The sequence below is a fragment of the Postia placenta genome (genome assembly GCF_002117355.1).
Source record: "Postia placenta MAD-698-R-SB12 unplaced genomic scaffold POSPLAscaffold_22, whole genome shotgun sequence".
NCBI classification, from domain to species: domain Eukaryota; kingdom Fungi; phylum Basidiomycota; class Agaricomycetes; order Polyporales; family Adustoporiaceae; genus Rhodonia; species Rhodonia placenta.
Genome location: NW_020169853.1, coordinates 212,168 through 227,120, shown reverse-complemented (window position 1 = coordinate 227,120; position 14,953 = coordinate 212,168). Strand labels below are relative to the sequence as shown.

General features: G+C 50.4%; 6 protein-coding genes across 6 annotated transcripts; 3 read left to right on the top strand and 3 right to left on the bottom strand.

Moving 5' to 3' along the window:
* Nucleotides 1–432: 432 nt before the first annotated feature.
* Nucleotides 433–2,365, top strand: POSPLADRAFT_1174997 (hypothetical protein). The gene is made up of 14 exons (XM_024488319.1): nucleotides 433–521; nucleotides 588–621; nucleotides 685–755; nucleotides 811–918; nucleotides 974–1,027; nucleotides 1,086–1,132; nucleotides 1,199–1,324; nucleotides 1,378–1,467; nucleotides 1,529–1,596; nucleotides 1,657–1,748; nucleotides 1,806–1,819; nucleotides 1,872–2,046; nucleotides 2,119–2,149; nucleotides 2,212–2,365. The coding sequence occupies exons 1-14, from the start codon at nucleotides 480–482 to the stop codon at nucleotides 2,283–2,285; spliced, it is 1,026 nt and encodes a 341-aa protein (XP_024333399.1). The 5' UTR covers nucleotides 433–479; the 3' UTR covers nucleotides 2,286–2,365.
* A 107-nt stretch (nucleotides 2,366–2,472) lies between these two features.
* POSPLADRAFT_1037334 (hypothetical protein) lies at nucleotides 2,473–3,887 on the bottom strand (the record flags this gene model as incomplete). The annotated part of the gene is made up of 11 exons (XM_024477215.1): nucleotides 2,473–2,541; nucleotides 2,595–2,733; nucleotides 2,792–2,945; nucleotides 2,999–3,011; nucleotides 3,064–3,184; nucleotides 3,237–3,297; nucleotides 3,357–3,387; nucleotides 3,443–3,513; nucleotides 3,569–3,656; nucleotides 3,708–3,762; nucleotides 3,823–3,887. The coding sequence occupies 11 exons, from the start codon at nucleotides 3,885–3,887 to the stop codon at nucleotides 2,473–2,475; spliced, it is 867 nt and encodes a 288-aa protein (XP_024333398.1).
* A 554-nt stretch (nucleotides 3,888–4,441) lies between these two features.
* On the bottom strand, nucleotides 4,442–6,995 carry POSPLADRAFT_1062431 (hypothetical protein; the record flags this gene model as incomplete). The annotated part of the gene is made up of 9 exons (XM_024481513.1): nucleotides 4,442–4,690; nucleotides 4,750–5,093; nucleotides 5,176–5,470; nucleotides 5,520–5,624; nucleotides 5,686–5,795; nucleotides 5,854–5,989; nucleotides 6,051–6,112; nucleotides 6,171–6,350; nucleotides 6,410–6,995. 9 exons carry the CDS (start codon nucleotides 6,993–6,995, stop codon nucleotides 4,442–4,444), a joined length of 2,067 nt encoding a protein of 688 aa, XP_024333397.1.
* Nucleotides 6,996–8,711: 1,716 nt separating this feature from the next.
* POSPLADRAFT_1037332 (hypothetical protein) lies at nucleotides 8,712–9,334 on the bottom strand (the record flags this gene model as incomplete). Its single annotated transcript, XM_024477214.1, has 5 exons — nucleotides 8,712–8,806; nucleotides 8,835–8,975; nucleotides 9,038–9,085; nucleotides 9,148–9,248; nucleotides 9,312–9,334. 5 exons carry the CDS (start codon nucleotides 9,332–9,334, stop codon nucleotides 8,712–8,714), a joined length of 408 nt encoding a protein of 135 aa, XP_024333396.1.
* A 1,435-nt stretch (nucleotides 9,335–10,769) lies between these two features.
* POSPLADRAFT_1159320 (hypothetical protein) lies at nucleotides 10,770–11,970 on the top strand (the record flags this gene model as incomplete). The annotated part of the gene is given in 10 exon segments (XM_024487417.1): nucleotides 10,770–10,904; nucleotides 10,952–10,959; nucleotides 11,124–11,149; nucleotides 11,172–11,221; nucleotides 11,272–11,369; nucleotides 11,418–11,488; nucleotides 11,508–11,581; nucleotides 11,695–11,784; nucleotides 11,843–11,877; nucleotides 11,919–11,970. 10 exon segments carry the CDS (start codon nucleotides 10,770–10,772, stop codon nucleotides 11,968–11,970), a joined length of 639 nt encoding a protein of 212 aa, XP_024333395.1.
* A 1,906-nt stretch (nucleotides 11,971–13,876) lies between these two features.
* On the top strand, nucleotides 13,877–14,284 carry POSPLADRAFT_1062430 (hypothetical protein; the record flags this gene model as incomplete). The annotated part of the gene is made up of 1 exon (XM_024481512.1): nucleotides 13,877–14,284. The coding sequence occupies one exon, from the start codon at nucleotides 13,877–13,879 to the stop codon at nucleotides 14,282–14,284; it is 408 nt and encodes a 135-aa protein (XP_024333394.1).
* Between the last annotated feature and the right edge of the window lie 669 nt (nucleotides 14,285–14,953).

The window sequence follows — 14,953 nt, the reverse complement described above, 5'->3', positions numbered from 1 at the left end:
CGATACGTTTCCGGGTCCAGCCAGGTCGTGCAGGGAACTGAGTTGGTACGTGGTGAATTATGCATGAGATATCGACGATCGTCTGCACAATGCGCGGACGGCTCGGAGATCAAGATGCTTACGTACAGACGGTCTAAGGTTCAACCGGCCCAATGTTTGCGTGCAAGCCGGGAGCTGATGCGGAATTCAGAATCACCAGGCGGAACCATGGTCCCAATCTATGTATTTCTATCAAACATGCATGAGCCAAAGATTAAGAAACTGGAAGACTGTAACTCTCTACTACTCGGAAGACGGAACGGAGGGGCAAACCACATGATCTACCGACTTTGTACCTGAACCTTGCGCTCTCGCCGCTCGGCATGGATGTCGTCAGTGGAAGCAGTGGTGTGTAAGCCGAATGCTATATCAACGATTTATCTACGAGGACGCGTGCAGCCCGGGACTCTTCCTGCGCAACCCTCTCAAGCAAGTACAAGATGGCCAGCCCGAACCAGAAGAGCGCGCTGAATATTGTCATGGTAAAACATCTCTTCAATAAAAACCATTCGCATAGCTGAGTATGGTATGATCCGTCGCGTCAAAAGGGGGCCATGACGTTTGGCGAGGAGGGGAAGGAGGGTAAGGTCTACCACATTGCTCTTGTGTCGTAGTTCGCGGTGAAGCTCATTGAAAAGCTCGTAGGCGCTAGAGTTCACAAGTTGGAGGATGTGGAAGCGATTTTGGATGTGTTCCAGGCGCATGGACACACCGAGGTACAACAGACATAACCAAAGCTAATGCGAATACAGTGCTAAGGTCTGCTTATAGATTGACACCGCGCGCACTTATACTGGTGGCACGAGTGAGGAATACCTCGGGAAGATTGACTGGAAGAAGCGCGGGCTGATACTCGAAACAAAATTATATCCCAACGTCGTAAGTTGCACCCGACTACGGATGTTTCGTCACCTAACGCCATCCTGTGCACAAGTCCAACACGAGACTGCAAAATCCAGACAGGGAGTTGATCTCCCACAAGCCAGAGGTGTGTTTGCCACCGAAGGGGGGGACCAGAGATGTTACAGCTCAATTGTATGGACTAGGATCTGCGCAAGCACCTCGAGCGGTCCTTGAAAGCGTTGAACACAGAGTCAGTGCTACGAGACCAAAGCCACTGTGTGTTTGATGATTACTTACACGTCGCCTGCGCTTGTAGCCAACTAGAGATGTGGTACCTCCATGGACCCGACCGCACGACACCGATTGGGCTTACGCTACGTGCAGTGAATGAGCTGTACAAGGAGGGAAAATTCAAACGTTTCGGGATCAGTAACTACATGGCGTAAGTGGGCGGCGGTGTATCAGATCCAGCATGCTCATAGGTCAGCGCGACAGCTGGGAAGTGGCCGAAATAGTGCAGATCTGCCGTGGAAACGGATACATCCAGCCGACAGCGTACCAGGGGATCTACAACGCCGTCCACAGGTATGAGCAGGCGTTGATCACTAGCTGTACAACCCCGGCTGATCGATCTTCTGCGCATAAGGAAAGTCGAGCCGGAACTATTCCCTTGCCTCAGGAAGTTCGGCATCGCCTTCTATGAATTCAATCCGCGTGCGTAATTTATTAAAGCGCCTCACTAAACGTGCTGATAGCAAGGTTCGCGGTAATCAGTCGGTGGTGGATTCTTCACTGGCAGGTATCGCTCCCTGGAAGACAAGGTCGAGCCTGGGTCTCGTTTCGATCCTGAGAAGGGACAAGGAAGGGTGCGTTGCGCTTGCAGTACTAGCTGCGGCTGACCCTCACATATACAAACACCTTAGAGCTATCGTGCACGGTGAGTTGTTAACGCTGACTTCAATAGCATGATTCCTCACGCGTACATGTAGTTACTGGAATGAGCCCTACTTCAAGGCGCTCGCCTCCATCGAAGAAATTGCCAAAGAGCATAACCTCACTCTTGCCGAGATCGCCTTGCGCTGGATCTCGCATCACAGTCTGATGAAGCGTGAATACGGCGACGCTGTAATCATCGGCGCGTCTAGTGTGAAGCATATTGAAGAAGTGAGTAACACGTCATGTGCATGTGAACCATTCCGGGGGACGGGCGCTGACGACGCTACGCGACGTCTTCAGAATCTCGTTGATTTGGAGAAGGGGCCGCTGCGTAAGTAACACGGGTGCATCTACTACGACTACCTGATAGCTGATGTGTGTCATGCATAACAGCGGATGCCGTTGTGAAGGCCCTCGATGATACGTGGTTCTCTGTCGCCCCGTATGCCACCAACTACTTCCACTGAAGGTGTGAAAGGTTGAGAGAATGAAGTAGACAATGGATTGTACAGTAGCATATATGTCTATCGGATGTGTTTTATGAGGCCAGGATGCGGACACAAGCCATCTTGCGGCAGTCGTCTCTACGATGATCTGGTTGCCGAACTTTCATGCGGTATTCTAATAGCGCTGAATGGTCGTGTTGAGACACGACTACTTCTCTCGTGCGCCAAGCATGCTAATGACATGCTCATAGACCGTGAAGACAATGCCCCCGCTCATCTAAAAAGATCGTTAAGGATGGAATCGCCAAGAGCAAGATAACAAGAACGTACGACCAGCCGTGCCAACCTCGGTGTCGTACCTGTCCAGAATCGCAGGATGCCCTCCTCGGTGAAGATCCTGTACGCGCAGTGGAACGAGTTACGGTATGCTTGTCGTGCCTCAAGAGACTGCATTCGGGTCTTAATGACGCTGCCAACAATTGTGTGAGGCATGCGGCGCAGAGTCTACTGAAGAAGCAGCGACATACTCGAGAGGCATAGTAGTGTAGACGGTCACAAGTCCCGCGATGGCGCCGATACCGAAGGTCACGCCAGTTGAAAGAGTTTGTCCAGGACGCGCGTTGCTGAGGACGAACTGCTTTATAGTTGTGTATGTCGTGAAGCGAACAGCCGAGTTTGCTCCTAATTTCCGGTTAGTATATGCCTCAGACAGCAGACGAGCTGAGCAGACAGACCTTGACGCATCATCTGCCGAAAGGACCTTGAGCAGAGCAAGCGAGCAGGATAAGAGGCTACTTACAACAGGGAAGAGACCACGATAGACACCGCGAAGACCCTCTTCTCGCACTATTGTAGCTGTGCCGTGTATAAGTCCCCGGAATCGCGGGTTGGGGCTCTTCGCATCGTCAATGAGCTTCGTTCTATAACCAAACGTTACACTGAGGCTCCTCGGAAGAATGCAGAAATGCACACTTTATTGTTTCCGACGGCGTTACGGCGAAAATGGCTTCCATCATGCCTGCGCCGAGACCAGCTATGGTGATGCGATCGTGTTCACTGTCATGCCTTGGGTCACAAAGTGGTCATACGCACCTGCTAGACTCCGTGGTGCGCTCACTTTACCCTCCATCATGAGCATGAGGGTGAGTTACACACGAATATGTCGGACATTTACTCACCTCAGGGTCGGCAAGCATGTGCTTGAAGTGGTCATACGAGAGGAATCGCACTCCAGCCTTTATGGAGTTGCCTAATGGTCAAATGCTCAGACGAATGAGTGAGGTGTACAAGTCCGATGTACACACCTACAACCAAAGCCATGCATCCTGAATAGAGTCCAATCACACCCTTCGTCTGTAATGTAGTACGGACAATCGTCCACGGCCCCTCCCGCTACCGGCAGAACGTTCAGCACCCGTAAGTGTACGGACTACCATTACATACCTTCCCACTGAATTGCGAGCGAGTCTTGACATACTCAGTAGGATAGGTCACGAACCTAAATCACCTAGACATACTCGATTGTGCGCTTTGGTGTATTAGAGAAAAGATGGCTTACGCCTCGATTGCTCCGGCGGTGGTCCCCGCGATGAGGGAATACAGAGGCTTTTCTTTCTTAGACATGGCAGTCCACTTGTGATTCCAGACACACAGTCCACAAAGTTCAAATGGATGATTAAGTGGTCTGCCAGTCAGTGGTGGTAAAGAGACAACGAGCGCCGACGAGCGTCAGGCGCCTTTCTTGCAGACTCCCGTGTACTCGCCTGCCTACCTCAAGCTGAGCCAGACGTTGTTTCCGATACTCTTATCATGCTTTTGCCGCTCATAGGGTCTCAGGGCTGCATCATACTCCTAAGTACTGCATTGGCGACGTCAGGTCCACACAAACAGCATCGCCGATTCCCGCCACGGCGAGCCGGGCACAGAACCAAAAGACACAATTGAAGATGCAACGGTCACGTCTCCCGCGGTACCTCTTTCTCAAGCTAGGGGACTCGAACAGCTGTATTACTCTTCACAACCTTGATGGAATGCAGAAGGCATCGAGAGCATTCGTGAGATCACGAGGACTCAAGCCGTGGTATGAGATACATTTACTCTAGATGATTCGTTTGGGACTGTTATCCTCTACTTCGTGGCCTATTTGGAAAATCTATCGATGACGCAGCTCTGCGTGATTATGTGCCTGAACGCATTTGATGTGACTGAGGGACGGTCGTTTGCTCCTTTGGACGACGATCACTGCCGAATATATCTTTGACAACCCCTCTACCGATGAAAGTCATTGCCCTACGACTCTCCCACAGTGGTAGGACAGATGTGATGCAGGCCGCCACGAAGAGCCATATGATCCCGATGATGACCCATGCCTTGAAGAAGTTCAGGGAGAAAACGTAGTGCGAAAAGAACATAGGGATGGGAATGAGCTAGCCCAACTACAGTCAGCGAAGTGATCACGGCGTGCAGGTAAGTCCGAGCCGCTCACAATGAGTACGATGAAGCTCATAATCGAGGACGCCCATGCGGCTCTCTTCAAGGAGCGCTTCAGTATCTCCTGTTCTTCTGGTCGCCCATTCAGTGACGCAACCTCCTTGACGGATAAAGCGACTATGTCCTCTTGTTCCTTCTCTCCGACCGTATCGCTGTCCTTGTCCTCCGATGACATCTTTCGCAAGGCTTCCGCATCCAATTTACGCCCGCGAGGGTTGATGTTCTTAGTCGCGGTCCAGTCGAAAGTTGTGTCAGGTTTGAGTAAGGTGATGACTGCTGCTATGATTCCGCCCGCCATGCAGGAGGCCATGTTGCCGGCCAGTGTGGAGTACGGATCGCCTATCGCGGAGTTCAATCGTCAGTTTTTCACGCTTGCATGCATGCCACCAGGGGAAGGCAATACTAACAGAGTCGGACTCACCGGTAGATGCAATGGTGAGTTCCCCGTAATACGTCTTCGCAACCACAAGCCAGCTGATGACACCGACGGCGAGACCACCAAGGGCACCGCCAATTGCAGCGGCGCGTGTCTGCTTGCGCCACAGGATGGTGAATATGATGGGTCCGACGGCAGGCGTGTAAATCGTGCCTGAGAACAAATACAGCCAGTTCAGCGAAATCCCGATGGCATTCCAGATGCAGGCGACGCTGGACATGACGATAGCCCATATGGCCACCATCATGTGGGAGACGCGGATCAGCCGTTCAGGGGATGCCTGAAGCGTTGGTAAGTTTCCTTCGGTCGAGTGTAACATGGAGACGGACCTCGGGGTTAATGTGCAGCTGGTAGATGTCGAACGTGAGGACGGACGATGTAGCGATCATTTCAGAGGAAGATGCCGAAGTGACGGCCATGAAGAGCAAGATTAACTATGCGAAGTCTCATTATGAACTTCGAAGAGAAGAAGCCACAAGCGAGACACGAAGTTACCATTGCTACGGCACCGCCCTTGCCGAGAAGTGTCACGACGGCTGCAGGTGCTGTCAATCCCGCGTTGAGCTCGGTCGACGACAGTCCACCAAGGTATGGGAAGCTCGGGTCTATTTATGGGCGAGTCAATGCATCGTTTGTGAGTGTGTGTGACAAAATATAGCTCACTGTTGGCCAGTGCGACTGCAGCCAGACCCATGACGGTCGACATGGTCATTGGAACAGCAAACCATGCAATGCCGCCCATCAAGTAGGCATACATGGTCGTCTTTGCCTGCGAAGCGATAGCGCGCTGCCAATACCCCTAAGATTATAAGCCAATCTTAGGCTCTGCAGAATATCCATGTGATCGAGAAGAGGCGAACCTGGTCTACAGTAACATTACCGAAAGCGCCGAACATCTGGATTATCAAGAAGACAAGTCCATCTTGCGTCATAACCCGTCAGGACCCCCCTCGGAGTGCATGTTAGAACTATAGGCTCACTGTTTGACTTTAATGTGAGATACGATCCGTCCTTGTTGCCCGCAACCGGACGTATCTCTGCTGCCTCAACGAGCATGTGATACATCCCTTCCATGCCGCCAATGAGGTCGCTTTTCGTGTAGGTGTAGAAGAAGAAATAAAATAAGATGATCATAAGGATGGTTGTGTGAGAATAATCACCTGGGGAAATGATGCGGCGGTGAGCGAGTACATTATCGTGTATCTGAGGGGTAACTCACACAGGAAAGTAGCTCGCAGGCCCCCAAGGATCACATATGCCATCACGCCCACAGGGATGAGGAAGTTTGCCGCATAGATGTTCATCCCAGTGAAGGCATTTACGACCGCACTACCCCCGAGCAATAGCATGCTGGACACGATCAAGTTTGTGGCAAGCGCAAATGTCGCGAAGATGAAATGCGCGGTGTTTCCGTACCGTGCATGGATGATCTCAAGGTACGTGTGGCAGTACGGCGCGATTGTCTTGACGCGTACGGCTAGGATGCTCATCAGGAAGACTTGCAGCGTCGCCCCCGCAGCGTAGTAGTATCCGCCTGCGGCGCCATACTCATAGGTGACGGTGCAGCTTTGGAGGAGTGTCGCTGCCCATGTCCATGCTGAGACAATACCTGCGGCGATAAGACCTGGCTTCACGGCGCGCGAGGCCGTGTTGAATTCTTCTGGTGTTGTCGTGCGGAAGGAGGTGTAGCGGTTTTGGAGCACAGAAAGCACCATCATAAGCACCGCGAAGACGAACCCTATTCCTAGGACCACGCCGTAGCCGATACCCTGTGAGAGGATTTGGGCGCCTTGGGTGCTCAGCATGCTGGAGGAAGACGTGATTGAGTATCCGGAATCTGGAGGACTTCGTCGAGGAGGACTATTTTAGCTGCCTCAAGCTTTATGCGAAGGGAAGGGGCTTGGCTCGGAGACGGACTTGGATTGACCCTTGAGCATGCCTATCGAACGCACAGGACCGATAAGGAGGAAGCGAGGTGAGGGAAGCCTTATAGAGTCTTCTATCGGCTAAAAGCTCATTATCCTGGCTGGGGCGAGTAAGGTCTGATGGGGCAGGGTGTTGCTCTTCCATGGTATCGATCCTTACGGACAGACCCACGGTCAGAATAAGTATGGAGCAGCTGTCACTCGCACACCTCAATTGGATAGCTCCTTGACGTACCAGCATTCCGTATCAAGATATGAGTCAGTGCACCTACCCGCTTCCTCGACGGTGAGCGTCACCAATGGCGCTTGATATGTCTCATGTTGACACAAGCTCGACCTGCCAATCTCTGTATGGCCTTCCTTGGTAATCTTCTCGATTACAAAGTATTACCGCGTTAATGTCTTTTGAATGATGAGCTTACAGTGGCAACGACCGAGGCGTCTGTCATAGCTCTCTTGCTAGACCTCGGAATGCATCCAGCAGCAATCATGTCCATGAGCTCAAAGCTGTACATTCGATCAGGTCTCTCGGTTCGCACAGCACGGTGATATCTAGTTCTAGCTTGACGTAATATGTCACTATGTGACATGGCTGCGAGATGGATGACCACGCTTAATGCATGTGCAGATGTAGGTGGATGCGTATTCGGACTGATTTTCAAAACCAGCTGCTTATTGGCGTATGTTCTCCGCTGTCGCTGAATGCTGAATTTTGATTGACGAGTAGACAATGATGTATTGGCACAATATGTTGTCGTCTCGTTCTGTCACGATGGTATGCTGCAATTGAGAGTATTTGTTCCGAGTGGACACTGGCCGATTATTATTTATTATGCGGGGTCCAGAACATGTTATAATACTGCGCCCGAAATCGCATCGAATGAACTGCGAACTTCTTACTGGACTAGAGTCGAGACAGGTGTGGATCGTATAAGGCTACGAAGAGGAGACATACTATCTTGTATCCTGAGCTTTCTTCTTAGCAACCTCCATCTCTTCGGTGTGTATCCCCTCCATCTCTCCCAACGTTGAATTCTCATTTGTCTTCGCGTGTGACTCGTAGCCACTCTGTTGCAAGCTCTCACATGCATCAACAAGTTGAGTGGACAGATTTGGGTATGTGGAACCAGCATGTCTGCGTGGCATACGAATGTATCAATAGCACTCTTCAGTGTAATCCTGTCATTGATGTCATGGCAATATCTAGCATGTTGATACGGACGAAAATATTCAAGTATACTATGCCGATGACAGCAAATTTAAATAACATCGGTCGACACTTACGTGAAGACTTACGTAGTCCACAGGACCCAGGGAAAGCTGAGTGGCGTAAACATACGCAGCGCATGATTTTCTGATAAGATTATTGAGCTCTATCGCTTGTTCGTATTCTCAATATATGTCATATGCATACACGCCCTATCATCACTGTGTAATGGAGCAACACAATATGTGCAAGACGCTGAGTTCGTAAGAAAACCGATGATAGAGGGCGTAACGCCACAATGATACCGGCCGCAATAGAACCATACTGATCAGTGTTGTTTAATTATTAGACATCTCATGAGGGACGGAAATCGAGCATAATACATACAATCATATAACCCCAAGATCGCCTGTCGCCGTTTCGGCAGCACTGATAGCACTGGATTCGACGGCAGTAGCCTCAGCGGACTTAGTAGCAGCCGCCCCTGCGACGGATGCATCGACAGCAGCAACCTCGGCAGTAGCAGCTTCTGCCACGGGCAGTCTCGACAGCAGCGGATTCTCCAACACCCTCCACAATAGCGGGATCGGCCTCAGCTGTCGCAAGCGCTTCAGAGACGTCGGCGTTGAGTTCCTCTAGGCAGATCCCCGCGGCTGCGATCGAAAAAGAATCTATGAGTAACTTGACTAGGACATCCACAAGGACTCAAACTGACAGACGCCCTCCTCGGTGGCGGCGGAGGTCAAAGCGCGAGAAACGAAGCCTATTCTTGATTCACGATCACCATTGGTATCACACAATCATATGGTATGGGATACCTCGAACCTGGCATGCTGCGCAGGACAGGGCGATTTGCTGAGTTCTTCGCATCGACAGAATCATCTTCTGTTTGGTGAATACAGATCACGACGTAATTCCATAATACGCTATCATGTCAAGAGACACAATGATCAATCAGCAAATCATATTCACCAAGAGTCGCCACCTACACGGTTTCTGGTGAGCACCACATGGCCTGATAGAGATCATATCAATTGACTCTAACCTGTCGTAAGCACTGTTACTCGAATTACACAGGGTGCATCGCCGCTGCTGTGGGTAAAGACCGTGTGGATTTGGCCGGACCGGCAGGCGTGGTCGTCGTCTTCTTGAGCTTACAATCATGTGGTGGTTCCATCGCTGCACGCTAGATGCAGCGTTCGCTTTCACGCTGCCATGCGTTTGGGGAAAGGTGGTCGACGGTTCAGGCGGGAGCAGAGCTACACTGTTTGTATTTTCGCCTGAAGTTGGGTGTCAGCTTAAGTACGTCCATTCATGCGGGTCTATTATGCATGTCGTTTTGAGTAGCGCTGGAATCTCGTCGGGCGAGTTCGCTTTATCAACGTGTCTCGCCAATAAGGACAGTCTTTAGTTCGATAAAGCCGGGATGTTTCATTATGTCACATGAGTAGTTAGAACATAGCACAATCCTGAGATTAGACCTACCTGTACGGAGTGTACAACGTGCGCCCCTGGTGGAAAAGGTGGAAAACTCATACACTTTACAGGAATGGATCGCTTGACATCGCGCTAATTGATGGAGAGCGCTGGTCACAGTTGGATTAGGTGCATTAGGGCTGATCACAGTACGGATTCCATTGCGGATTCCGCGCTGGATTTCGCGCCTCGGTCGAGCGTATGCGGCATTGTCCGCGCACTGCCCAAAGGCTTACATAATAGAAATATATGTATCGCTTTTAGATGCCTAACAAAGCGGGCGGCAATTGAGAAATATGTGCTCATTACGTAGTACTTTGAGCGGTGCGCGGACAATGCCGCATACGCTCGACCGAGGCGCGAAATCCAGCGCGGAATCCGCAATGGAATCCGTACTGTGATCAGCCCTATTTCCCACCGCGGAATCGCAGGTGGCTCGTTTTTGATACACCATGACACATGATGGAACATGGGTCGATACTAGACACTGTGTTGCGCGCAATCGCCGCAAGGCGCGGCCACCAGATGACATCTGTCCGGTATGCATGATTCAACACGATGGTCTCGAAACTGCTGTTTATGTAATTTGATGGAGAATTCCATCTGGCTTTCATTGTGATACCTGAGCGGCGAGATGTTCGTTCCGGCGAGGCTATACATCGATAGGTATATTATCAGCCTGGAAGCCCGGTCTGGTGATGATTAATCGCACCCCTGTTCACTCCCAGTCACTTTCTCCGTTGCAGCCTATCTAGATGTCTGACAGTTACACAGAAGCTGAGGCGAATGAGGTGCTACAAGAAACGTATGTATTGTATGAGCTCGTTTCTTGCCCATCGACATTGACCCAACCGACAGATTCATTAACGGCTGTTGCAAAATCGCTGTGATAGGTACAACCTCATCATTATCGACTGCGATGCCAGCTCACATGTACCACAGCGGCAATTTTATATCAGTATTTGACGACAATGTCTGACGAAGTCGCGATCATCGTCAAACATAAATCAACCAAGGCTATCATAATTTTCTTGCTGAACCGGTATTCTTTGGTCATGTTCTCAGCGGCAGCACTCGCAGACTTTCTTCCTTGGGATACACAGCTGGTGCGTATATCATACGTCGGCATAACTTCAAATATCAACTGATCAAGTATCAGAGGTGCGCAACACTCCTGACTAAAACACTACCGGCAACTAAGCTTGCACAGCTGCGAAGCAACAATGGCAGTATACTGCTTTTGTACTCTCTTACTTTATAACGTGTCTCTTGGTATGCTCTGTTTGGCTGGTCAGGTAGGGAGACTGATCTTTATATGTATCTAGGCTTTTCTATCTTGCGTGTTCACGCAGTCAGTGAACACAACCTGCTAGTTACTTTAACGGCGTTCCTGCTGGGAATTCTGACAGTCGCTGTCAATTTAGTCAGTAATAGGTTAGGGATCAAGGTTGCTGAGATTGAAATTTGCAACAGTACCTGTACATTGCAAGGCATTATGAAGGTGTGACACGAGCTGCTGGCATGCCATTCTGTATCTTCAAGAAGTACTATTCATCGACAATTTATACCGAGTGCGTTTAGGCAGATCTTGCATAAAATACACTGACATTGTTCCGCAGGTGTACGCAAACTGAACACTATGACGTTGACGCTGCATTGACCTCATCCGATGTGTACAGTGGCATTAGGTGTACGTGCTTGCGCTGTAGCCTTTGACATGTTGGTTCTTGTCGTATTCTGGTACAAAACATACGGGATCAGGCAAGACGCAAAGAAAGCCAATGTGAGAACATCCCTTGTTACACTTCTGCTCAGGGACGGTGCGTACAAATATATATTACCCGGTAAAAATTGCAGTTGATCATAAAGCATCAGGCACGTTCTACTTCATGTAAGACCACTCACAGACCTCTACTGTTTTATGGGCTGAAAGGGAGATTTAGTGCTCTGCTCGTCCTCAACCTATCTGAGATCATTCTCATTGAGGTACAAAATGTAATCGCACTCTTCTCTCTGTGCTGGAAAATCTCTAAAATACCAATAGGAGGCCTTCGCGTATCAGACAGACTTCATTGCGCCGTCAGTGTCATTTGTATCTTGCACCTACAACCATCTGATAGCTGTGGTTTCACGCAGGATATCGTCGATGATCATCCAACAGTGCATTATTAATCTGCAGAAGCTGTCAAATGATTGCTTCGCATCAATATCCTTCGATCAGCTGTCATTTGTCTTTCCTGCGATCAATTCAGCTACTATGCAATTCGCAGATGACTTCAGCAGTGGTAAGGCAACTCACATATCTCAGTTGCACCAGTAAACTTATTCATGAATAAAAAGAATCTCCAAATCAGTCGGATATTGAGCACCCTAGCTGTGGCATTGATTGCAATCCGTCATTCGTCCAAGTAGCATGATGGAAGTCGCGGAATAGGTAATTTGTGAGAACATGCAGCTAGCGCGAGGCCGGCGTGTTCGTGGTTAATACTCTCTGTAGTATCCCGTCAAATGTTGTGAATAGATCATAACGTGGCACACCTTGTCGCAGGCTGGCCCGGCAATATGAACCGAAAGCCTGCTATAAGGGCTCTCCGAATGGTCTTGCGGAGCATGTCACCCGCATGGTAACTCACATAGTCTCTGGTACGCCATGAGAATTCTCAGTGATGTGTGTGATTTTGCGTGCGGCCGTGTGAGCGTAGCATAGCTCAGTAGGTGTCAAATGTGACCACCTCAACCATATTCCATCAAGCTTCTGCTTGTTTTTGCCTCCGCTCATCGATTCGCCCAGGTCTCATCGCCGCATGGCCAATTCGGCATTTTGAGCAGAACTCTAAGACCATTGAAAGCGGCAGGAGGGCATGAGGTACGAAGTCATACGTGATACACATGAACTGAGACCGCCTTGATGAACCATATGATTGACATGAGGTACGCATGAGGGGGCTATCGCTGAGCTTTGAAGGGAGGCGGTAGGCAACAGATTTATGATGCTGGAAGTGTCATACCCCGCTCGGAAAGTCGAGATTCCGAGATTCCTTGCCAGCCTTCGAGGTATAGATTGCGTCGAGGGAGCGCACCAGGCAAAGATCGAACGTGATCGGCCCGAAAGTTGAACGAGAGACCGGGCGTTCGGGAGAATTCAATTAGCAGCAGTGGCCGATACCACGTATCTGAGCCGAAATAACTCCCTTGCAAGAGTGAGGAACGACAAACACCGCGCGTCGGATGGTCTTGTTTACGGCTGAGACGGGCTCGGGCTCAAAGCATCGTGTGATCCCGGAGCACCACGCCGCAGACGCATTGTCTCCATGCACTAGGGTTCCAGCTTCAGAACGGACCGTAACTGATTTAGTACCACACCAGTCCTTCGTGTCATTTGTCGTGGCTCAAAGAACGTACAGTTGTCCACGCAGTATCACAAAAGACGGAGCCTCGCGTCTGACCGATCCGATCGCCTCACGAGCATTGCCGACATTGAAATGTTCTTTTGCTATAGATGATGTGGTGATGGCTAAGTCATGCGCGTTATGCTTCGAAGCCACCTTTCGAGTATCACGAAACTTACGGACATGCCATCGTCACTCGCATTCGACATTCCTCATAATTCATCGTGCCTTACCATGACTCAGGATCCTGTCACTCTTCAAGGAGGGTACAACGAACGGCTCCGCGGAAGCTATGCGCCAAAGCCAGACAGCCTGGAGCACGAGGGTGAGAGTGAAGATGGGCAGAGGGCAGTGCAACAACCCATGCAGTACTTCGGAACAGACAGAATTGTTGAGTGTGCTTGAAGAGTCGTACCGGATCCCTGAGACGCGCCGCATGGCGGATATGATAGAGCCAAAATATGACCTAGACCAGATGCACAAACGTGCATGCCATGAGGCCACTGAATAACGACTTCGTTTGGGGCGTGGTTGCCTGACGTCTAGGAGATTCGCCATCGTAAGATAGGTTCATCCTGCAACTGCGGGAAGTCGGACTGCATGCGGGAGGGCATATAAGCAGCTTCGAAAAGTTGAGTGGCAGTAGTTTCGCCGCCAGATACTTTCCCAGAGTACACCTAAACCGCACCATGAACTCCCTTACACTCGAGATACCCCCCATCCCTGTGCCTATCTGGAGCGATGGAACCACTCCCACGCCCATAGGGGCGTTCGAGGACGATCGCCAGGAGTTCGAACGAAACCGGTGGAAGTTCGAGAAAGATCGCCAGGAGTTCGAACGACACCGGTGGGAGTCCGAGCGCGGCCAATGGTCCAATTCGCAGGGACCCAACCACGACAACATGAAGCAGTCGACGAAGTGGGTCACCAGAGATTTCGCGGTCTCGCAGGACACAGACTTTGAAAGTGAGCGCCAGGCGTTCGAGAGAGACAGATGGGCATTCGAGAGAGACAGATGGGCGTTCGAGAGGGATCGGTGGGCATTCGAGCGAAAGAGGTGGGAACACGAGCGCGAGCAGTGGAAACGTGCGTCATGACGAGGATAAAGAAATGTGTGAGTTTAGCTTTTTCTTCGTCAGGCAAATAAGTAGAGACTTACGTGATTGCATTAGATATCAGGGGGCCATCGAGATTACGCAGTTGCGTTCCGCTTGAATTGGTAACGAGAACACGCAATATCACGAGCTTGTAGACATCGATATGCAGGCGATTGACCCAGTCAGCGTGACGTGTCCACAGTAAGATAACACAAGGCTTTTTTGCTGGAAACATAGCTAGGACTGCTGTTGTGATAGAGGAATACGAAGAAAGCATCTTCGCACGACACACCGGCAAACGTGCAACAATACTTTCTTTTCTGTGCTTGCTGTCCGGGCTTCTACCTCTCTATTTCTCTTCCTCCAAGTCTCGGCTTGCGAAGGTGGTGATGCTGAAGACGTGATGAAGCAGTCGGCGTAGGCGGATTGGAGGTGTAGGAGCTGGTTTACATACCGTTCAGGAAGGTATTTTACTGTTTGAGGACTTTGTCGTGTATGATCGGACAGCTACGAAGTTTGCATGTTCCGTGTATGTCGTTCCAGGGACCTGGACTCTTCTTACGTCATCTCTGTCTCCTTTATATACTGGTTTCGACGCTTAGGAATTCAGTTTTCCTCCTCCCATCATCCGCACGTCTGCCAATGCGGGCGGGCGACTCGAACGCTGCA

What these genes read in the sequence shown, in the direction of transcription:
- POSPLADRAFT_1174997 (XM_024488319.1), top strand. Translation starts at nt 480, where the DNA reads ATGGCCAGCCCGAACCAGAAGAGCGCGCTGAATATTGTCATG. An exon ending in TGATCTCCCACAAGCCAGAG is followed by an intron (nt 1,028 to 1,085) that starts GTGTGTTTGCCA and finishes TGTATGGACTAG; the next exon opens with GATCTGCGCAAGCACCTCGA. An exon ending in GGGATCAGTAACTACATGGC is followed by an intron (nt 1,325 to 1,377) that starts GTAAGTGGGCGG and finishes TCAGCGCGACAG; the next exon opens with CTGGGAAGTGGCCGAAATAG.